We start from the raw sequence: 24,385 nt of genomic DNA, 5'->3' as shown, positions 1-24,385 counted from the left end.
AAAAAAGTTCATAACCTTCAAGTGGGAGGGCGCAATACGGTAGCGTTTATCTTAAGTCGTTAAGAAACACGCCTAGAAGAAGACACTCTCGTTAATTTAAATTCTAGACTTTAATAATGGATCCCTGTTCAATCTCCTAAGTTTTCGCAATCCTAAGATTGCTTGGTAACGATTTCTACTAAGTGATAAGAACGCCTTTTGTATTCTGCTTTCTTCTTGTTTCTTATACTATGTTTGTATCCTTTACCTTATGTTGTTGTATTCAATAATATTAATGGACTATACTACCCTTATGTCATACGCTAGAAAACAAGTCTTTGATTTCGCGGTTTTCAGATTTATTCCTGTACTTGTGCTATAAGCCTACCTACCTGCCAAATTTCATGATTCTAGGTCAACGGGAAGTACCCTATAGGATTCTTGACAGACACGACGGACAGACAGACAACAAAGTGGTATAAGGGTTCCTTTTTTCTTTTTGAGGTACGGAACCCTAAAAAACTAAGTTAAAATCGGTTCATTCGTTTAGGGCCACGATGCCACAGACAGATACACACGTCAAACTTATAACACCCCTCTTTTTGGATCGGGGGTTAAAAAATATAAAAGTTTTGATGGCACTCCCAAGATTTTTGGCTTTTATATTTTTTATCCAGTATTTTGAGAGAGCTAAATGTTGCGCATATCCTCTCTCCTCGATTGGGAGTCCCAGGGTATAACTTTTTGGTAGCGTATATCTAAAGCCTATCGGGCAAGTTTCCAAGGCGTCGCTAAAGGGAATATAGGCGGGGAAGGGAGGTTTCTGTAGAGCGAAGCCAAGATGCCTCTTTGGTCATCTCATGCCAAGTGCCGTCGGCGTCGAAGCTTACAGTTCTTGAAAATCATGTAACAGTACGAGCAGCCAATTTTATTATTACTCGAGTTTAATATCTCTAAATCTGGTTACTACTGGTAGATTGGGCGGCCAATAGTTATACGTTATTTTCATGAGAGTTTCTTGTTTTAGTATGGGACACTAAAAAAAATTTTTCTTTTATAGTGTAGCAAACAATTAATTTCTACAATTCGCAACTTTGAATAGGTATCTCCCTACGTTCTACATAAAACATGTCGTGTGACCAAAGCGGGATAAAATCCTTGTATAGATACGTATCTAGTTGCGAACTAAGGACGGCTCTCTGGAGAGGAAGTTGTACGAGTAACTAAATAGGGACCGGACCAATTCAACCGCATCGAGGACGCTATATTGAGACAGCAAAGCTAGACCAAGTATAGGTTGATATAGGTATACAAGTGTTAATTAATTTATAACACACCCGACAAGTGAAGGTTACAGAAACTAGAAAAGAGCTGATAACTTTCAAACGACTGAACAGATTTTCTTGGATTACAGCTAAGAACACTCTCGATCAAGCCACCTTTCAAACAAAAAACAAACTAAATTAAAATCGGTTCATTAGTTTAGGAGCTACGATGCCACAGACAGATACAGAGATACACACGTCAAACTTATAACACCCCTCTTTTTGGGTCGGGGGTTAAAAATTAACGTATTAAAACTGGTTGTATGTACCTACCTACACAAACAGACGCCTGGGAACTCTATAGCATTGGAGAAAAGTGTAAAATTGTACTGTTGGCGATCTCCACGTACAGACACCAGTTTACGCAAGGATTCTACACGCACTATTTATTATATCAACAAAGTAGGTATTTCCTGTGCTAAAATAATGCCAAATTCTAATAAAACCTGATTTTACGGTCTAATATAAAAAAATGTATTGCTACAATATTATAATAGGTATACTAAGATAGATATTTATCTCCAAACTACATACTCTTCTACTATATGACATTATGTCAAAATACAAACAACAGTTTAAAAATTTCAACTTTCACTAGACTTTTACAAACTGACTAGCAAATCCAAAAATAACCATTAAATAGTTTATAGTAAATACTTTAGTATAAATTTTGCAAGGTTATTTCATATTTCATACGCGTATATCGATAAGAGCACAAAGTAACGCTATTGAGAAACAACGGTGAAACGAAGCATCGTAAAAATATCGTAACGTTATAATAACGGTCACATAAAGTTACAAATAAAGCATTACACCCAAACTGTATAGAAAATAGATACTTTGTATACAATATACCTACATATTCCCGCAACGGTAACTATAAGGTATGGCTTAAAATTCGCAAACTCACGACGAGTAATTTTGTTTTAACGAACCAATTTTTTTTGGATTATAGCTAAGAACACTCTCGGATCAAGCCACCTTTCAAACAAAAAAAAACTAAATATAAATCGGTTAATTCGTTGAGCCGCTAAGATGCCACAGACAGATACACAGATACACACGTCAAACTTATAACACCCCTCTTTCTGGGTCGGGGGTTAAAAATGTATTTTTACTTGCGGAATTTTGTTGACTAAGTGTCTCTAAAAACTCACACATATCCATACCTCAACGTCGACGTTTCCAAGTTAAAAGTAATAAAAACAGAAGGGTACAAATTTAATCTGCCTGAAGCTCGGAGAAGGGAACGGTCCCGAGAGGCTGGGCGTTAGCAAAATTGCTTGAATACATTAGCAGAGGCCGCCCTATCTCAACAACTCACGGGGTGAGCGCTCTAGTGTCCCGGAATTGCATATTTTCTTATCTCTGATAACGGGCCACTTTTTGGTACAGTTTGCAATATAATAAATTATTGTTACTTGTCGCGTAAGGTGGTCTTTTTATTTTGGATGTTCAACTTAATTATATCAGGTTTAGAAAAAGTGAGACAATGGATGAAATAGCACAATGTACCTGTGAAACATTGACTGTGCATCAGGCTTTGGGGTAGGTAACAACCTAACCGATTTACCCACAGCAAACCTATGGTTCCATCGTCCATGGATCTAGCATTAACTATCCTATCCAATGTCATTTCTCGATAAAAAAGAGTCGATAGTTTTGATATTAACCATGAACCAATCAATATTTTCAGGAACCTATCCGGGTTATGAATTTACTTTAAAAAATTAAAGTTTCTCTTTTTACTTTAAAAATCAACATCATCATTATCATCCGTTTGCCGGCTCACTACTGAAAGCGCGAGTCTACTCTCAGAATGAAAACGGTTAGGTCTTAGTCTACCGAGCTGGCCAAGTGCGGATCGGACCCCCGACTAGGAGGCCGACGTCTTAACGACCAGGCTATGACAACTTTTTACTTACTTGCAAAGCAATTTTTAATTCAGTTAAACGAACAAGCGTACTCAACCAACTTCATTTCACGTAGGACAACTTATGCTACGTCATGAGTCATGCCATGAATTTGTGAGTGCAGACTGACTCTACCACTGGTAAATACTTAAAATGCTTAATCATATCATTTTCGCACATAAAAAACGATACTGTCGCATAATAAAGCCCGTTGTGCCATAACTCCCCAGGTTATGCCATTAGAAGAACTTAATGAAGTCATGGAATAACATAAAAGCGGTTATTTACGACAAGATTCTTTCGCCTTAAACGTTCAGGCGGTACATAAAGCCAAGGTTTAATGTTTCACGGAGGTGTTTAAGCTTAGCATACACCTTCGCAATCATAATTAACAGAGAAATTAGAGCTTAAATGTAGAGAACACGAAGTTTAGAGAACCTTTTACCTACTAAAGTAAAATGTAAAGGCTTTAGTTCAAGAGGTATGTAATAAAATCTTAACAGCCAAACCTGGGCTAGTATCTAGCTAATAATAAATTTTCCTCCATAATTGAACACTGGGCTACTTACAAGAGTCAATCACTAAGTTACAGTGCAAGTAATTTAGTAAGTATGTAAATAATTTGTACTTCTATTTTGTGTTACATTTGTATTTTTCTTTTTTTTGGTGTACAATAGAGAATATGAAACAAACAAAACAAGTATTAGGTTTAAGTTAGTGTTTTCTGTTTGTTAGTTCGATAATTTATGTACTCGTAATTCATCATCATCATTATCATCGTCTTGTGGTCATCCACTGTTGGGCATAGGCCTTATCTAGAGAGCGCCACCACCCGATCCTCAGCGTCATTCAGCCACTTCCTGACAGCCTCTTTATATCGCCGGTCCATCGTGTTGGAGGGCGTCCCACACAATGCTTGCTTATACTCGTAATTAAACAAAATATATCAACAGACATAAATTATACTGACAACGCGACGCATCATTTTCGGAGCCCAAAAATATTGAGAAAGAATTAACTTTATGCAGGATATTTCTGCTTGTAGTTAGCTGTTATTTTTGTTTTACATAATGTTTGACTTATCTTTACATTTATCTTTACTTATCTATTAGAATTCTTTTTGTGTGACACCTAAGTTTTGCTGAAGATCTGGGGATATCGCGAAGGTGTGTCCTAACCTTTAAATTCACGTTATGAGGCAACGCAGTTTTTAGCCTGCCTTTGTTGGTGATTCTCATTGTTGTTTCTAGATAAAGTATACTTATTACAAAGTTAGCCCTCGGTAAGTGTAGAGTATAACAACATATACCAACTTGGCATAGAATGTGAGCTATTTACTTCAATATATCAAGGTCATTAAAAGAAGATATGACTAGCCAAAAATAAAAGGATGCTATTGATATTGAAAAATTTAGCCAGACATAGATGGGCAGTAATTAACCGCCTTGGATGTGGTTTATTTTTCGAAATAGGGTAAGACTATGACAATAAATAAACCTTGAATAAGGTCAGGTTGCCTTTGTATTGTCAGGCCCTAAAATACAAAAGCCCTGAAACAAAAATATAACAAGAAATATGTATTGTATTCTAAACTAAAATTCACACCCCTCCTAAGTTTCTTACTTTCTATTCTAAATATTTGGGTTTTCTTATCATTTCCCAGCATCGATATAGAATCTTTGTTGATCGTAGTTTACCGGTATCTAACCAAGTCCGGAAGGTCTAAATAGATTTGACCTCCATAACCTGCTCTTAACTTTTGGACCTTGTATATTTCACAAATAGAAGGATTTAACTCTAAGAAAAGGATCGACACACACAAAGGACGGACAAACCCCTCATACAAATGGTAGGTACTTTAAGAATTTTATTCTCGGATTTGGATCACAGTGCGTATAGAGCCTTAACATGTAAGAGCCACAGCCAACATGAAATAAATATTTTTGTGTATTTTTTTGCGTCGAAAATAATTTCCATAAACATTCTTCACGAAGAGTTGTAAATGGTTTAACGTAGCAATAAATCCACAGATAAAATATGACGTGACCCACATGAGTTCACAACTGGTTCTATTCCCGCGTCGCGTCGCATTAAGTATGGTATGCGTATAAAAAATAGTTCACCACTTCAGAGAATGCATGTTTCTTGAATGCATCACATTAGAACCGTGAGTTCATGAGTGAATTTAGTCGTTTAGTATTTATGTGAAATTAGGTATACCTTTTCGAGTGCATTCAAAAGATGCAAAAAAAGTTTAATAAACTCCGCCAGAGAACCGAGTCTTTTTTTTATTTCTCACTATGAATATCGTCGGATAATCGCTGAAAAGCGTACATAAACATAATAAAGCTGTGACTACTCAAAAGAAAATATAAGCTCTGAATATTGAAATGCTCTGAGCTGAAGTCATTATTTTTTTTTCGGCATTTGGAAGGTAAGAACATTCAAAAAATTACTTTTATAACCATTCTTAACTATATTTTTAACCCCGACCCAAAAAGAGGGGTGTTATAAGTTTGACGTGTGTATCGGTGTGTCTGTCTGTGGCATCGTAGCTCCTAAACGAATGAACCGATTTTAATTTAGTGTTTTTTTTGTTTGAAAGGTGGCTTGATCGAGAGTGTTCTTAGCTATAATCCAAGAAAATCGGTTCAGCCGTTTGAAAGTTATCAGCTCTTTCCTAGTTACTGTAACCTTCACTTGTCGGGGGTGTTATAAATTTTTAATTTACACTTGTTTGACAAGCACTAAACTTAAATTAAAATAGCAGTAATCAGTCTTCGGGCGTATAGTGTAAATTAAAAATTTATAACACCCCCGACAAGTAAAGGTTGCAGCAACTAGAAAAGACCTGATAACTTTCAAACGGCTGAACCGATTTTCTTGGATTATAGCTAAGAACACTCTCGATCAAGCCACCTTTCAAACGAAAAAAACTAAATTAAAATCGGTTCATTAGTTTAGGAGCTACGATGCCACAGACTAATACACAGACACACACGTCGAATTTATAACACCCCTCTTTTTGGGTCGGGGGTTAAAAATACGAACTTAATTATTTATGCCATTTATTTTATAACAGCTGGCACGGCGCACGCGTCATACAAATTATAACTCCCGATAGGGCGAGAGGGTTCCACGCGCCTGGCGTTCATTGCTGTCAATTAGTGCCTGCGTCAGAGCCTCGCTGCGAAACGTTCTCTTGTATTACTTCATTCCGTTAAGTGCATTATTAAGGTGGTCGTTAAACGAGTAAAAGTCAAGATGCTGTACGCAGAATGCTTGTGACGATGAAATAGGATAATCGTTTGTTGGTATTCAATAAGAATAAAAGAATGAAAAATATCTACTTTATTCTTCTGCCATTCAGTTTCGTTTAGTAAAGTAATGTAATATAAATAAGTCTATGGTAATAGCTAAGTTCTCTTATTCATGATTCGAATGACATTTGTTAGTTTGGAATATAACGTTCATAAATAGAACTTATTAAACTTACAGGGGTACTTTTTGGCATATTTAGTAGAGTATAAGGTGAAATAACCCGTCATTAATATTTTTAGACTGAAAGGATATAAAAAGGTGGGTCACCAATGACTTATTTTAATTGTAATCACACTAATATTATAAAGGCGAAAGTTTGTATGTGTGTGTGTGTGTGTGTGTGTGTGTGTGTGTGTGTGTTTGTTACTCCTTCACGCAAAAACCACTGGACGGATTTGGCTGAAATTCAGAATGTAGATAGATGATATCCTGGATAAGCAGATAGGCTACTTTTTATCCCGGAAAATCAAAGAGTTCCCACGGGATTTCGAAAAACCTAAATCCACGCGGACGAAGTCGCGGGCGTCAGCTAGTATGTTTATAAATTAGACCTGTTATTCAAAATAACAGGTGATCTATCCCTTAATGCTCGCTCCGGAAAAGGATAGCTCTAGACTTACATTTATGAATTTAATTTAGAAATTGTGTCATACATCAGAATTAGACGCATTTCTCATGAACTATAATTATTATAAAATATACGTACCACTTTTCAATATAATCACAGTTTTTGTCTCTGTTATCCGTTTAAACCAGGGTTAAATTTAAATACTGCTTTACATTTGATAGCAATTCTTGTATTTTTGATAACTGATCGTCATATTAATTAGTTAGGTTCTTAAGAGGGGTCTCTCCGTCACTGGCTCCATACAAACGTAGTTAGTCTCTCATTGGAATACTAACCTATCATACTCCATGGAATTTTGTAGAAACGTTCCGGGAACTAATATCTATGCCTGTGGTTTTCCGGATTTCCGTATACATTCGGTTTCAAAGTTACGCGGTCTTAAAAATTCACATACAAATCCTTGAGCCCCTGTAATTTTTAAACTACATATTTTTAGAAAAATCTAAAACACCACAGGCACAGATATTAGTTTCTAGAATATATCTGCATTTCATGGACTTTGGTTGCTTAATATTCAAATGAAATTGGGGCTACGATTGTATATCGTAAGTGACGGAGAGAGCCCTGTTAAACTTTTTTCGTCGTTAAAAAATATGCCATATATCTAGATAGACACGTTCAGTTATGTTAAAAAGGCAGACTAATATTTCACAGGGAGCCCGGAGGCGGACCCCGAATCAGCGGCCATAGGCCCTACAGCAATTAAAGCTTCCCGGGAAATGAGGGGAGGACGGCGGTATAAGGGATGACATCGCTATAAATATGTACCTATACTGGGAGATACTTGTGACTTTGTCTCCTTTGATGTCTTACAATTTGGACTGAGCTGTCTGAAAAAAACGGCAAGTATTTATTTTGGATGCTACTCTGCTTCATCATAAGTTAATGTATAAAATACTGTAGAAAAATCCTTTTACAATGTAAAGGATTATTTAAATGATAGAAAAGCTTGGGAATAACTTGCTTAACAACTTTGATAGTTCTGATAAGTTTAAGTAATTTTTTATTTTATTTGAAGGTACCAGAAAGTAGTAACAAATAAAAATAAAGAAAAAGTGGACAGGGAAGCACTTATCTCTATAAGAGATCTCGTAATCGAGATTTTGTAAAGTGATGATATTAAAAAGAGTCTCTTCTCAGACCTGGGCGCGTTTGAACCCTCGTAGCTTTAGTTTTAAGTTAATTAATTATCACCATTACATCATTACCTTACAAATCCAAAATGTGACCATCAAAGTGTAACATGTAACCAATTTTGAATAAATGATTTGACCTTTTTTTTACTTTTTCTCTGAAGGTAGTCTACAGATAAATAATCACAGTTATTTAGGGTTAGCTTCCAACATTAATTGTGGAGTCCAAGCCGACATAATGCTACATTAGTTGCAGTGTGTAACATCCAAAGAGGAAAGTCGGAACTTTGTAATTACGGACATTTGTTATGGACCCAGTTTGCTGCAGACCTTACGTTTCTAACATACCTAGCTGTAGTAGGTCTCTATATGACAATTAAATGGAAAATTTTGGCCAGCAGTTGGACATCTCAAGTACTTACCTACTATATGATTCGTCCGCTTGGATTTAGGTTTTTAAAAATCCCGCGGGAACCGTCATTCTCGGCATAAAAAGAAGCCTAGGTCACTCTCCAGAATGCAAGCTATTTTTACCCGACTACGGCAAAGCCGAAAGGAAGGGTTATGATTTTAGTTGTATATACAGACACACTTATAATATTAGTACGGACGTATGAATATTTTCTCTTTATTTCACCTTAAGGTCTTTGTTAATTCCTGAGTCACTTAATATGCCGTTGTTTGCTAACTGACGATGATTCACGGGCACGCAGTTACTATATAATGGAGACACTGACGTGTTCTTTTCCTGCATCAATCATTGACGCGGAGTGCCACGGAAACCAGCATTAGGTATCATGGATTTCAGGAGTTTATTGACATTCTAGTTGTACCATGTATACTATATCATTATCATCACTATCACCATTATCAACCGATAGACTCCATAGCTAGACATAGGACTTTCACTCGCCACGGTCTTGCGCAGCCTGAATCCAGCGGCTCCCTGCGACTCGTTTGATATAGTTTGTATATTTAGTGGGGGGTCATCTAACGCTGCGCTTTCTGGTTCGCCATTCTAGTAGGTACCTTGGAAGTACAACTACTATTTCAAACTATTGACCAGCCCATTGCCACTTCAGCTTCGCAACACGTTGAGTCCTTTCATTTCTGATTTTTTGATCAATGATACAATGTAATACTAGTTGCAATGTATAACACTTCTTTTTCCTCTTTAAAGAAGGTGGCGGGGAGCAGGTGGATGAACAAGGCGGAGGACCGTGTTTGGTGGTGCGCTCTTGGAAAGGCCTATGTCCAGCAGTGGACGCATACAGGCAAATGGAATGGAATGAAATCGAATAATACTTAGTTGTCAACAAATTGTACGAACTATCAGCAATTATAATGTTCGAGTTGTAACAAGCGTATATCTATACTAATAAATAAAATTGGAGTGTCTGTCTGTAATTTCGAAATAACTACCTCATATTAAGCTCATATGGTTATTTGAACGATACCATAACTGAATCACACGTTTTTAAAATTTTTGTCTGTCTGTCTGTCTGTCTGTCTGTCTGTCTGTCTGTCTGTCTGTCTGTCTGTCTGTCTGTTTGAAAAGGCTAATCTTTGGAACGGCTGAACCGATTTTGACGGGACTTTCAAAGGCAAGTAGAGGATTGACCAGGGCGTAAAATAGGCTACTTTTTTTAACCGACTTTCAAAAAGGGAGTTGTGTTTTTCTACCTATGTACACCGAAATCTCCGAGATTTCTGAACCGATTTGCGTCATTTCTTTTTTAATCGATAGAGGAACTTTGCGACATTGTTTCATAAAAAATTTGGAGTCCAACTCCTCAATCCTGATGCTGCAGGGGATCTGACCAATCCACGCGGGCGAAGCTGCGGGCATCAGCTAGTTTAGTCATAAGAACACAAATTACAACTTCAACTTCACAAAGATAAGTTAAGGATAAGACTGCTTTATTATACGCTACTGAGCTGTGCTTTAGCCTGTATTTGTAATTTGTGTCTACTAAAGCTTTAAAACAAAATCTATTCTTCGAGAGCTCAGAACAGCTACGGTACAAGGTGCTACCGGCATCATAAAAGATGAAATCTTATTATGCGGGGGAAAACTCCCGCCGCCATCAAGGGCGTTGGATCTAAAAGTGTTCACGCGTAGCCTTCTTCACGACTAAAATACAATGGCTATTCAATATTTTAGTCGCTAAAAGTAAGTGCCTATTTCAAGCCATTGGATACAAGCGACCCGCCTCGACTTTGCACGGGTTGTTTATATTACAATTTCGTACGAGGCTCAAATTTTTTTGAAAATAAAAAAATATCCTGTCACTCTGGAATAACGTAGCTTTCTACTGGTGAATGAATTTTCAAGACCGGTTTATCTTAGAAATACTGACTTCTGGTAAATCTTGGATTTTAACTGGAAATAGTTGGATTAACAAAGGTTCAAAGTTCTAACTTTTACAGTAACATATGTACATTATAAGCGTTGCTAACTAGTGGTAAAAACCACATTGATTCACAGTAGGGAATTAGGAACAAAGTAGTGCACATTTTAATGGCCACAAATCACAGAAAAGGACCAAGCTAAACATTGGCGAGTAACGCGTCGAGGTTAAATCAGGTCATGCGCCCACGCAGCTAATTAGGAAGCGCGCGCGTAGGGCGCTGCAGCGATGTGACTCCACACGAGACAAAGAACTAAACGCACGCACACACATACAGACAAAAAACTAAACACACACACAAACACACATATCACGAAATAAACGATAACCTAATCCATACTATTATTACAAAATATGCAAATGTGTATCCGTCTGTCTGTCTTTTCACATCACGTCCGTTTGACCGATGACGAAAAGTACAGAGATAGCTTGCATCCTGAAGACGAACATAACACTTTTTATTCAGGAAAATCAAAGAGATTTATATTTTTTCTAATATTATAATTTAGTCATATGAATTATATTTTGACAAAAGTAGGGAGAAAAACTAAAATTAATACACATTCTTAATATGACATACCTACCTACTTAATTTGAAACTGCCGAAATAATTTAAAACCTATGTACACACAGTTCTTTGAGACACAATACGCGGTAAGTTCCTACAAAGTTACAAAAAAAAACTTAAAAATTATTATAGTAGCTAGGTACTTCAACTTCGTTTATTAATAAAATACTGTTGTGAGAAAATAGAGTTTGTTGGAAAGTGACATTCCTACCGTTACAAAGAAACGACCCCAAAATATGACTATACTTAGGAACACAAAGGGGCATATTTCAAAGTCCGATGAGCTACACGGCACGAAATTCAAGGTCCTCTTTACGACACCCGCTTGCAAAATTACCGTCTAATATTAGCCGGAATATCCATAAACAGAGACGCGATCACTGCGAGGTAACCTAAACAAAGGAATTTTAAAATTATTATTGGCGTTAAAAATGTTGGCTAGGGAATGCCTATGGAAACTCAAAATAATATGTTCAAGCTATTCAAAAGCTGCAATTTTACCTTTATGAAATTCTGTCTTGTACCTTTCTGAAGCTCGAGTCAAGATTTGAACTGGCTGTAAAATAATATGTATAGCAAACCAGGGATAAATGTTTATCAAATGATCCACCAGAAGCGAAAATTTTCACGGCAAAATGATTATTTAATTACACTTGAAGATTAGGATACATCTATATCCCCTCGTTTCACAGATTAGGATCAGTAGATCAAATGAAACTATGCGTAATTTAAAATATCCTAGGTATCCTTTCATAGCACTATTAACTATAGCTGAAGGCCCAATAATAGAATATTTCTATAACAAAGGCGATGCAATGTAAAGCCAAGGAGTACTTAGTGCAGTCATCGCTCAGCGCACCAAACTGCCAATTTGCTTTCTTTGTTTTCAAACGTCGATTGGCGCAAAAAGACGTTTGAATTTCACGGGCATTCCCTTTCAAAGTGTCATCCTTTCTAGTTAACTTTTGATAAATTTTGAATTCATTTTAACTTCCATTTTGGTAGGCGATTAACTTCTGAAGATCCCTGTAGGGCTTTGACAAATAAACTTTTGTAACTTTTCTCAATAAGTTCTGTAGGTCGACTTTTGAATATAAATTTAACTTTTGAATGGAGAACTCCATTATGTTGCAAAATATTACGGGATGAAAAAAGGCTCATTTTAAAAAACCTGAGATAGTGCCATAGTTGTTGTTAGCCTATGTTTTAATCCAGGGTATAATCTATCTCCATTCCAAATTTCGGCCAAATCCGTCCAGTAGTTTTTAACATCCAACCATACGTACTTAATTACAAACTTTCGTGTTTATAATATTAGTTTAATCGACAATACAAATATTTAGTATAGATAGTTATTCTGAAAATATCCAAAGTTATCACAGTGCATAAATAAAAATGTAATAAAACAGTACATAAACAATACATAATTCATTTCAGAGCAATAAAAATGTAATATTAAACCTTAATATTCTGGACGAGATTCGGATTCTATCCTGTTTAGCACATAGCCTTTATTCGAACGCTTTACTGTACATACATATCGGTATGATAAACTCGTGAATATGATTTATTGTCGCAACACATTGAGAATACAATATTAATCTACTATCATCCAAATAGTTTCCAGTGCCACATATTAATAGTTGCTTCATCATATATTAGACCATTTAAATGTCCTTTTTGAATCGTCGAAGGTCTTTAAGAATTTAGAACAAGAAGATGACTCCATACAGAGGATCACACTGAATCAGAGTGACTTAGTTAATATTGTTTTGTACCAATTATTGTACACTATCATAATAACTACCATATCATACAAATGTACAAGATCAAAAAGGATAAATAACTTACACACAAAATACTTTCTTTTTTGAGAAATTCATTGCGATTTAAAATTAAATTGTAAAGGCCACAATATGTGTATGTCAAAATATATCAAAATCACAGAGCAACGGACATACAGAAATTACAAATGAAGAAAACGTTGCACTTCAGTGTCAACGGACGGAAGCAATTAGATCTATTTCTGTTATTTCCGATGCAACGGCAAAGTTCCAAAGAGATGAATATTATGATTCACACGGTTCAATAAACAAAAAAAACGATATTTCTGAAACAGACTGTGAAAATATCAAAAAAACAAGCAATATATTATTATTATTCTAATTACCCACTATCGTGTATAACCAAAATAATGTGTCACAGAGTAATGAACAAACAGAGGTTACAAATGAAAACGTTGCACTTCAGTGTCAACGGACGGAAGCAGCTATACCCATTTCTGTTATTTCCGATGCAACGGAAAAGTTCCAAAGATATGAATATTATTATTTACACGGTTCAATAAACAAAGAATGCGATTTTTCTGAAACAGAACGTGAAACTTAAAAAACAAGTCATATATTATTATTATTCTGATCGTATTAAGATCAAAATAGGTGTTACAGAGTAGACTAACAAACAGAGGCTACAAATGAAAACATTGCTTTTTAGTGTCAGCGGACGGAAGCACTACATCTATTTCTGTAATTCCCGATGCAACGGGAAAGCTCCGAACAACGCGTGAATATAAACAACTCATCGTACCGCTTGAAACATGCGTATGATTAAGATTCTTCACTACAATTTCAAGTGTTACCTATTTCATATGATTTATTAGATGTTTACTAGTTTTCAGTTTAACACACGTTATATATTATCTACACGTGTAGTCATAAATTATGATAAATGCATAAGATTATATACAATATACTTATAAGTTTTGGTATGAGTAGGTAGGTACATTGTTTTTACAGGTTCTCTATTCTAGTGTGTAGTAGAATAACAGAATCGGGTAGTGTCTTAAAACTTTTAATCGTTACCTCCACGAAGACGAATAATCAAATCGGCGTTGACCGTTGATGTGGCCGGGACATGAGACATTTACATTTAGTCTATAGGTACTCAATGGATAAGTATAGTCGAGTTAGCTAGACGATTAAAAGATAATAATGAAGCAATAAATTCGAATTCCATTATTCGCCAAAGTTATTGCTCGGCGAGCGTAAGACGCGACCAAAAAGACAATTTTCCGCTTCGGCAGCTTTATTAAAGAAACATTAGCGAACAAAATAAATCATGAGTTCGGTACAGGGGTCTCGCGAGGTTCTAAACCATCGCAAAAAAGATAGCGCAGCCCAAAACGTAAAAAGAGCAGGTAAAAACATACGTATAATCCGACAAACTTCCCGAATTTCAAGTAAGCGGAAAGTTAAAACTTTGCATTTTACAATATTTATTGTGAGGCAGCACATACTGGGTCTACATTCTACTGTTTTTTCATGGTTTTGTCTCATTTTGACCTTAAAAGAGGACTTTCAATCACTCGCTCCATACAAACGTAATTTTTAACGTACACTTTTTAGAAAACAATTGTGTCTGTATCATGAAATCGGTACAGGGGTCTCGCGAGGTTCTAACCATCGCAAAAAAGATAGCGCAACCCGAAACATTAAAAGAGCAGATAAAAACATACGTATAATCCGACAAACTTCCCGAATTTCAAGTTAACCGATGCCGATAGTTATACTTTGCATTTTACAACATTCTATTTTATCTAACTCACTCCATATTCAGAATGCTCCATACAAACGTAATTTCATTATTGTCATATAGTTTTTATAAGTATTACAACAACATTATAGTATAGAGTCTAGACCTACGAGAGCCACATGGTCGCATTAGTGATCCAGCTCTCTAAATGAGAATTTAAAAAAAAAAACGTGATTTTATTCTCATTCGAATACTAAGCAATCAAAGCCAATGAAATTTTATAGACACGTTTTAGAAGCTAACTGTGTCTACGGTTAGCCAGATTTCCGTAAAAATGCCTAGTTTTAAAGTTTCAATACGTAAAAATGCCTAGTTTAGTAAAGGGTTTAAAGGTTTGTATGGAAATCCTTGAGCCCGTGTAACTTTAAAACAAATTTTTTTAATCACATGCTGTACAACAGTTTTGTAGCAACTTTAGATCATGACGTAAACGATTCACTTCGAGATTGCTAAATGCTAATTGAATTGTTCAGAACCATTCGGTGGACATAAACAACAATAAGCCATAGGAAAAAGGTGTTTATTGGTTGATTTATGGTATGAAATTATATCTATTCATGGACGTTGGTAATCATTAAATTAATATGACCCGGCTGCTCTTTTGCTCGCTAGTCATTAAATTTTACTTATAAGCTGAAAATTACTTTTTTATCACTATAGTTTTACGCAAGGCGCGAAAAGGCCGGTGCAGACGAGTGCCGGCCGAATTTCAATAAAAGCTGAAGGGGAATAAATCGTAGGGTGGGTGTATATTGTGTTTGCCAGCTGACGCCCCCCCCCCCTCCCCCTCCCCCTCACCTCCTCTAGCCCTCTACCCCACTATCACGAGCCGATGGCGAAAAATAAGCAAGAGATAATTTTAATGTATTAATTGCACACTCGAATTAATGGAATTGCAGTAGGTAGGTGTATTTATTTTATTTAGCAGAGAGCAGACACAAATTCCAAATTCGAAGGTAAAAAAGTAGTGCTAATAATAACCTTTTCATTACGTCCCCTTTGTGGAATAGAATTATTTTACGATATTTGCTATATAATTGTAACTGGATGTTTTCACTGGTAAACGGCTCTAACAATTTGAATGAAATTACCTAACACCTACCTAACACCAGTCAAATCGAAAGTCGCCGAACAAAGCTCAATCTGCGCCTCTTCTATAGCGTAGAAACCTACATTATTAAGGTTTTTTGTACACCTTGAACATATAATATAAATTAGTAGATTTAATCTACCAACATTCATTATTTCCGCTATTCAAAACCTACTCCTTTCGTCGAAATACTCAAAATAAAATAAGCTATAACTCTCTATAGATACTAATCGTAGGTACCCTGTCCTATAACTATAAATTGTGTGTAGATGATTATATAGATAAGCTTCGAAACGAGTTTAAACTCTAAATATAATCATTGCTGAAATAGTCATATTTAGCAACAAATAAACTTACTCTACCATATTATGGCACTATACCAACTAGCAACTTGGTTGTATATTATGTGGTCATAAGATAAAGGGTGAATGAATGAGGATAATAAGACTAAATTAATCGCAAAGTTACGCCATATCTCTTACCCTCAATAACTTCTCACCGATGCTTCTCACTGTTGACTGTAATAGGGAATTTTTGACACCTGGTTTTGTCTAAAACTGCTCTACCTTATAATTAATTCTATTTGCTCGGGTTATATCAGAGCCAACCAAGTTGGTTCGTTTGTTAATAGCCGTAATCAAGTGTGAAGAAATTTGGCCCTACACCCCAAGGCCAATTCCGGAGGCCGAACAAAGACGTAAAACGAGACAGGAGGGCGAATGTCCTCAGGCGGGCGAGAATTCGATCACTCCTCGTCCTTGAGACGCTGTCTCATCGAAACTTAAATACATAGACAGAAGAAATCGTCTTTAGGGTTGGTATAATACCTATAAGTATACTAATTTGACCCTCAATAGCTCAACGGTTGAGGAGCAGACTGAATACCGAAAGGTCGGCGGTTCAAACCCCACCCGTTGCACTATTGTTGTATCTACTCCTACACAACTTTACGCTTAGTTGGAGGGGAAATCTTTTTTGAACAAAAAATATACTAATAAATAATTATATTAGTCTGCAAACATTAAATTCACTTTAAGGCGCACTTAAAGGTCGCTAATGGTTTATAAAATAACACAAATCAGGTGCTAAATGTTTTCGCAGTGCTACGAGGAAAAATTTCAAAGGATACATTTCTTGGAAGAAGTCGAGGCTTGGCGGCTGGAGGATGTCTAACGCCGATAACACCTGAAAACAAAGTCTTGTATTACTTTTTGTTGTACAGAAATTTAGCTAACAATATTGTTAAACAATTCAATTCCATCAGTTCAATTCAAGACACAATTTCCAATTTCGTAGGTTAAGGCTATCCTTGCCAACGATCCCCCGTCGATTTCCTACGTATGATATTATTGTTCTTATCTCTATCTGCCCTGGTTCGTGCATTCTCGGTTCCTAGATCGGTACATTTGTGATAACCAAATTTCAAATTGCTGTGATTGGCTGAATTTACCATGTTCTTGCTGCGACAGTGAGTTTGAGCCACTAGCGGAACAATGTTAGCCGGTCAGAAATGATTGCAATTAGTCAACCTGTTTGACGTCCGTGTTCTGTTTTCGATTACAAAAAAGAAAAAATTGTTGTTGCAATCATCAATTTTAGCAAATAGTGAAAGAGAGTCGGCCAATCAGAGGTCACAACTACCGTCACACTTTCTGTCACACTATGGCAGTAGGCATACCGAGTAATGAAAACAATTTTTCATTCTGTCTAGGTCGAAGTAGGGTTGCCACCTGGCTCTTTTTGATTTACAGGCTACCACCATCAAAAATACGGGGTTTAGATTTGAAGAAATTTGAAAATTTGAAGTATTTGAAGAAATAGGCGGTGGTTCTCTCTGAAATGCATGGAAAGCCTATTTAGATATTTCAGTTTATTTATAAGTTTTGTATTTTTTCTCTGTATGTTGCCGTATCTTGATTGGTGAACTGTGTTTGCAATGTGGTTTTAAATAAAAGATTTATTTATTTAAATAGCTTTTAAAAACTCTTAGTGTTGTAAAGCAAAATGTTATACATTTCATGCATACAATCTTCTCATTTCAACTTAAAATTACATTTAATTTGTAATTCCACCTTCACAGTATCAATACTATGGCCGTAGCCAGGAATCGATTGCGGGAGAGGTTTTATTAGGGCCGGAACTGAATCCTGTCATGAGGAAAAAACATTCGCTCAACTTTATGGGCTAATTACCTGGTTAGTGGAATTTCGCCTTTCAATTTGACAGTGAGATAAAATACAACAATAAAAAAGCGCGAGCGCAGTGAGCGTAAGTGTTTTTGGTTCAATACAGAAAAAATTAAAGTGAAAGGGAAACGAGTGTAGCCATAGCAAGATTTTATTTTTAAAGCTTCCTATCCATACTAATATTACGAATACGACAGTATATATCTATTTGCCTATCTATTTGTTACCCTTTCACAGCCCATCTTCTTTACCAAAATTTTGGTACTTACTATTCAGAGGTAACTTGCATCCCAGACTTTTTTTTAGGCGGCTTTTTAGCCCGGAAAATCCCCCACGGAGTTTTTAAAAATCTAAATTCATGCAAACGAAATTGCGGGGTTTACACCAAGTAATAGAAATTCAAAGCGCGAGTGAAGTGAGCGCGAAATGTTTGATATATTTCCAAAAAAAAATTGGTAAGCAAATGCAAGAAATAGTGTAAGTATTATTTTAGGCTTAGGTTTTTGACGGCTTCCCAGGCGCAGTCGCCATTTCAAAATTTCTGGTCTGGTGGGAGGCTTCGGTCATGGCTAGTTATATGGTTAGTATGGCCCTAACGGCCAAGAAATTAGACTGCATCATCACTTACCACTAGAATAGATTAAAGTCACGGGCTAACTTGTATAAAAAAAGGCTTACATCCTCAAACCAAGCCCCGCCGCCTTGGCTACGACCATGATCAATATCGAGTGGGTTTCGGCTACGCATTGCCGCAAAAGGAAAATATTCTTTCTACTGGACATAACGTCAGTGTTTGATTTCACCAGCCAGCTCCTACTGAATTTGTAAAAAACCGGCCAAGTGCGAGTCAGACCCACGCACCGAGGGTTCCGTATTCGGGTATTTTTTCCGACATTTTACTCGAGAAATCAAAAACTGTTATGCATTAAAAAAATATGCATAAAAATAAATAAAAATCTGTTTTAGAATGAACAGGTAAAGCCCTTTCATATGATAACCCACTTGATATATGTAGTTATCTTACTTTGAAAATTGAAAATACTAATATTTGTTCATGAACACATGACAGACGGATAGAAGGACAAATGGACAGACGGACAGACGGAAAGACTGACAGACTGACAGACAACGAAGTGATCCTATAAGAGTTCTTTTTTGCTTTTGAGTTACGGAACCCTAAAAATATTTAGTTTTATTTGCCCCGTATTTTATTTTCATAATTACAGGTTTCTGTATCCTGAAATACGGGGTAACCAGTAAAATACGGGGCCTCTGGCAACCCTATTCGGAAAACACTGTCACATTCAAGTTAATGTCAAATATTTTGTTTTCAATTACAGAAAGCTGCATCAATCATTATTACAATATTTTCTTTGTTGTGATTGGCTGAATTTTTGAGTTTCAGCCAATAAACAGACTATTTGCCAATTAAACGTCATAACAATATAAATGCCAGAAAGTTTAACCAAATAAAACAAACTTAATGAGAACCTAGTGAGAATGCAAACGGCACACAATTTATAATACATATTATGTTAGTCGTATATAATAGATATTATAGTAGTCGTTCACTTTGGTAATAGTCAGATTGTCATCAGTAAAATTGATATTGGTCGATGTATCGTAAATTATTGTTTCGGTGACAAATATTTTTATTATCTATTTATCTTTGAACAGAATGGAATAGAATGAAATGGAATGGAATACAATGATAAATTTTTATTCCTGTAAACTTTTAGGTAAACTTCAAAGTGTTTTTGGATGGTCAGAAAAATTTACCACTGGTTCGGAATGCCGATCCTACGTTTTCTAGGGTTTCGTACCTCAAAATGAAAAACGGAACTCTTATAGGATCACTTTGTTGTCTATCTCTCTGTCTGTCGTGTGTGTCAAGAAAACCTCTAGGGTACTTCCTGTTGACTCAAAACCATGAAAGGCAGGTAACCTAACTGCGTAATTTTGGCTAGTTTTTTTAATCGATAAAGAAAGTTTGCGACATTGTTCAATAAAAAATTTGGATTCCAACTCCTCAACCCTGATGTTGCAGGGGACCTGACTACTAAAGCTAATGGGATTTAAAAAGTGTCGATTATTAATTGATATTGAAGGTATCTATATCAAGTAAACACTTTGTCGTTGACCTCAACTCTGATGCTGTAAGAAATTGCATTCCTAAATCCTGGTGATCCCTCGGGATTTGAAAAGGATCATCCGTTTAAATATTCTTACGTGATACAGAAACAAGTTGCATCCCGGGGACGGGCTATTACGGAGAGGCAACTTTTGTTCTGGGAAATGAAAGGATCGGGATTTTTAAAAACCTAAATCCACGCGAGCGAAGCTGCGGGCATTAGCTAGTTGTAAATATATTTAGAAGCTACTATAAGATAATAGATAAGGTACTTATTTCCTTATATTTTTATTGTATGGCAGCGCGCGGTTTTAAATTATAAATTGCACGTCCTGTCCTTTTCTGTAATACATTTTTTTCTCAATATCTACCGCTTTATCTCATAGCAAGAGTCCGTAAGACATAATACAGTGAAAATAGGCAAAATATACAATTTTTGCAGTTTCCACGTCAGTACCTGTCGAATTTTTCTAACAGTGTAAGCAGCAGAGCTGAGTTTACCATCTAGTGTTGATATGTGGGTGTTCCATAGAAGCTTTGCATCTAACATTATACCGAGAAACACGGGGTTCTCCTTTATTTTCAACATATGATTATTTATCAATGAATTTATGACATTTAAGGTTCTGGTATTGGGCAGTGTGAATTCAACACACTTAGATTTCTTTGCATTTGGAAGTAAATTGTTAGCAATAAATCAGAGAGTGACCTGTGATATGGCATTACATATAGTATACATTGTCAAAAATTATAATATTAAAGCTGTGCGTATTGCGTGAGGAATAGGTTGCAAGAGAGTTGCAACTTGCAGGGTTTGATGCATGCGCTATTGCCAGCAAACATGAGACATATTTTTATCTACAGGCAACGTCTGAGTAGGTAACGCATACGTCTAACGCAAGTTGAAATGTACCAGTGTATTTAGTTAGACCTATCGACAAGTTTGGAGTTGGGTGCAGTCTAAATGTGGCCCGTGTGTTTAGACTGTCAGTTTCTGTCAGTTTCACGTGTCGTCCCCCGCACTTCACCACCCCGCTTGCACAAATCGAGACAGCACGAAATTTTCAAGATTTCTGGGTGTAATTTCTGGTTTTCGTAGTTCCCACATAATTATAACAATATAAAATATATAACGATAATTTTTTACTACATAATATTCATTAAATTTTCTAGGTCTGTGGTTTTTCCAAATTTCATTAAATTGCTTCGTTGTCTAGAAAAACGAGCACAAAGTTGGGCCTTTTTTTAAAGAAAAATACAAATCTTTGAGCCCCTGTAATTTTAAAACTACATATTTTTAGAAAAATCTAAAACACCACAGACACAGATATTAGTTTCTAGACTATGTCTGCAAAATTTCATGGACTTTGGTTGCTTAATATTCAAATGAAATGGGAACTACGATTGTATGGAGTAAGTGACGGAGAGAGCTCTGTTAAAAGTAGCGCTAACCTTTTCAATATGTCCCCCTTGCGGAAAAGAATTATTTTAAGATTTTTGCTAAATAAGTAATAGGGTCTTGAACTGTAGTAATAAAACGATGAGATTTTTTGTATAGCGGTAGTTTATAGGGCTACAATTCACATAAAGAGAATAATTGAAAAGAATTCGCTCATTGAAAAAGGACACCGGACGGGTTCGAAACTACTCCGGCTAATAAGGTGAGTCTAGCCGTAAGATATTTATATTTATAATTCAATTCCAATTATCGTATGGCATTAAAAAAAAATTGGTGTATCGGATTACCAGCCCACCAGCATGGAAAAGACATGGCGTGTAGTAGGCTGATGAATTCCTAATCACAGAATTTTATATAAGGTAGTAGTAAGGGTATAGTTCTTTGTTGTCTTTATAAGGAGACCACGTGTCGGTGAATTTATACAACTGCTTCATACAAAAATTTCAAAAATAAATCAAAATCACATATCTCTAGTCAAAGTAACGTAAATTTAACTGTTCTGTTCAAATAAGTCTACTTTTAAAATAACATTAGTGATGGGTCACTACCCATAAGTACGGCAACAATTACACGCTTCTTTCACACTTCTATACTTATTCTGATTTTATGTGGTTCTAACAAATGCTCATGATAAACGGCAGCACTATCCGACAAACATGAATATAAGTATAAATATAAGTGTAGACTCAGCCTTACATAGGGAGCTACGATGGGATCGACTTGTCCATGAGAATAAGCCCGCAAGTTGAGCCAAAACCATCAGAAAATTATTATTGTAAATGTAAATACAGGGCATTAACGTCTCGACATTTGTTAAAGCTGATAATTTGTTAAGCCAACCTGGCCGTTATCAGGAAATAATTACAGTACGGTGCGCTGGGAGCATAATTTATTCATTTTCACTGTTTGCGTTATCGATCAGCGTGTAGTGTTCGCGGTCCGCGGCGCTTGTCGCCGTGTTTGCACGGGATTTGCATAGAAACTGAAAATCGGATCCCACGTTCCCACCCGCCCAGTAAGGCCCTGGGGAATTCGTCGTTCCGTCGAGTGACTTTGTTCTGTATCATCATAATAATCATCTTGAAATTTTGATATTTTCTGGACTACACAGTCCAAACCCAAATTGATAAAATTAAGATTCGGTTCTAGATTAGAAACTTAGACACGCTAAGTAAGCATAGGCCAAACATTCGCAGGGCAGAAGTCGAACATTTTGCTTTTGACGCGCTCTTCGTTTTCGTGAGGATTATAAGTACGAGTATAATACAATTCCGACCAATTGCGATGCGCCAGAAAACCGAAATGGTTTTGGATTATTAGTTTACTTGGTATATCATTTTGAAAAGTTATAATCTTGTATGGATATGGAAATAACCCTCTACTCTCTATGAACTCTTTGAAGCTTTTTGATCCATCACTGCCCTGTCTAAAAGCAAGATTTCAAGGTACACTTACATTTTCATGTTTAAAGAAGCAGAGCATCTTGAGCTCGCGGAAGACGCGTTTGGAGGAGACGAGCGACTGGAACACGTTGGGCAGCTTCTTGAGAGCCACGCGGCGGCCATCGCGCGGGTCCGTCACTGCCCTGGGGACAAACAGGCAAATTAAAATTCAAGAACAGCTCCATCAAGAATGATATAGGAAATTCTGAGTGAACAATTTATCAATGCAGAGTATAAAGGCGCAAAAGCAATGCTCTGTCTCTATTTATACAAACAGAATGACAAAGATAATAATTTGTCAGAATGGAGATCACGTTTGATCTACCGCATTCTTCTGTCTACTGTAATCTACGTAGTTTAGATCTCTACATATAAAAGTGAACACCGCTTTATAACTCTAGACCTATCAATCTAATCTAAGCTGCCCTAGTCTCGCTATAAAGCCCTATTCTTTGGATCAGTTACCTTAGAGATTTCACTCTTTTATTGCGTCACCATTTTGGTCATCCAAAATTTAGTAAGTAATATTTAGTACCAAAAAGTATTTAAAAAGAACGAGGAATTTGTGAATTCTCAATTTCAGATCTCTATATCTCATTTAAAGATTTGTTTACAATATGGCGCAGCGTTGTCTCCTAATTACGTTTCCTTTATCAATGTAACCTACTGCGCAAGTACAGGCAGTATGTTATTATTTTTACAAAAGAAACGTAATTATAAGAGGCAATCGCTATATAATTCCGTAATTATACAAAATTTATCTTCCAGCTTCAGCTAAAAATTAAATCGCACAAGAAGTATTTTATCAACATTCCGATGGGACTTATTTTCAAACGCACAAAAGGAAACAGTTTCGGTCGCTTCACAAAGGCGCGAAAATAAAAACAAACTCGACAATCGACGAGCCGCTGAAACGATTCGACAGGTATGGCGATAACAATCGAAGTTTCACACGCCGAATTCGCTGAACTCATTTCGAACACATTTCCATCATACATCGAAATTCGCATCGCCCCTAACAACCATTATAAATGCGAAAGTGTGTTTATTTGTTAGTTAGGTTTGTCCTTCAATCACGTCACCACGGAGCAACGGATCGACGTGATTTTTTGCATGGATATAGTTCAAGACCTTTGATATGTAGGTTTATCCCGGAAAATCAAAGAGTTCCCACGGTATTTTAAAACCAAAATCCTACCAGACGGATT

The 24,385-nt window shown here is 36.3% G+C and overlaps 1 protein-coding gene across 3 annotated transcripts in view; it reads right to left on the bottom strand.

Annotated features, from left to right (window-relative positions):
- Positions 1-24,385, bottom strand: part of LOC123881092 (serine/threonine-protein kinase NLK) — a 156,101-nt gene that overhangs the window by 44,337 nt on the left and 87,379 nt on the right. For all 3 annotated transcript variants that reach the window (XR_006799411.1, XM_045929662.1, XM_045929663.1), the window contains exons 2-3: positions 23,191-23,320; positions 17,089-17,144 (exon numbers count right to left, since the gene is read on the bottom strand). Coding sequence is in view for 2 of the 3 variants with exons in the window: in XM_045929662.1 (XP_045785618.1) it covers positions 17,089-17,144; positions 23,191-23,320 (186 nt within the window). In the remaining variant the exon portion in view is untranslated. The remainder of the gene's footprint in view (positions 1-17,088; positions 17,145-23,190; positions 23,321-24,385) is intronic.

This window comes from Maniola jurtina, chromosome 3 (assembly GCF_905333055.1).
Source record: "Maniola jurtina chromosome 3, ilManJurt1.1, whole genome shotgun sequence".
NCBI lineage: Eukaryota > Metazoa > Arthropoda > Insecta > Lepidoptera > Nymphalidae > Maniola > Maniola jurtina.
This window is presented reverse-complemented; position numbering and strand designations above follow the sequence as displayed.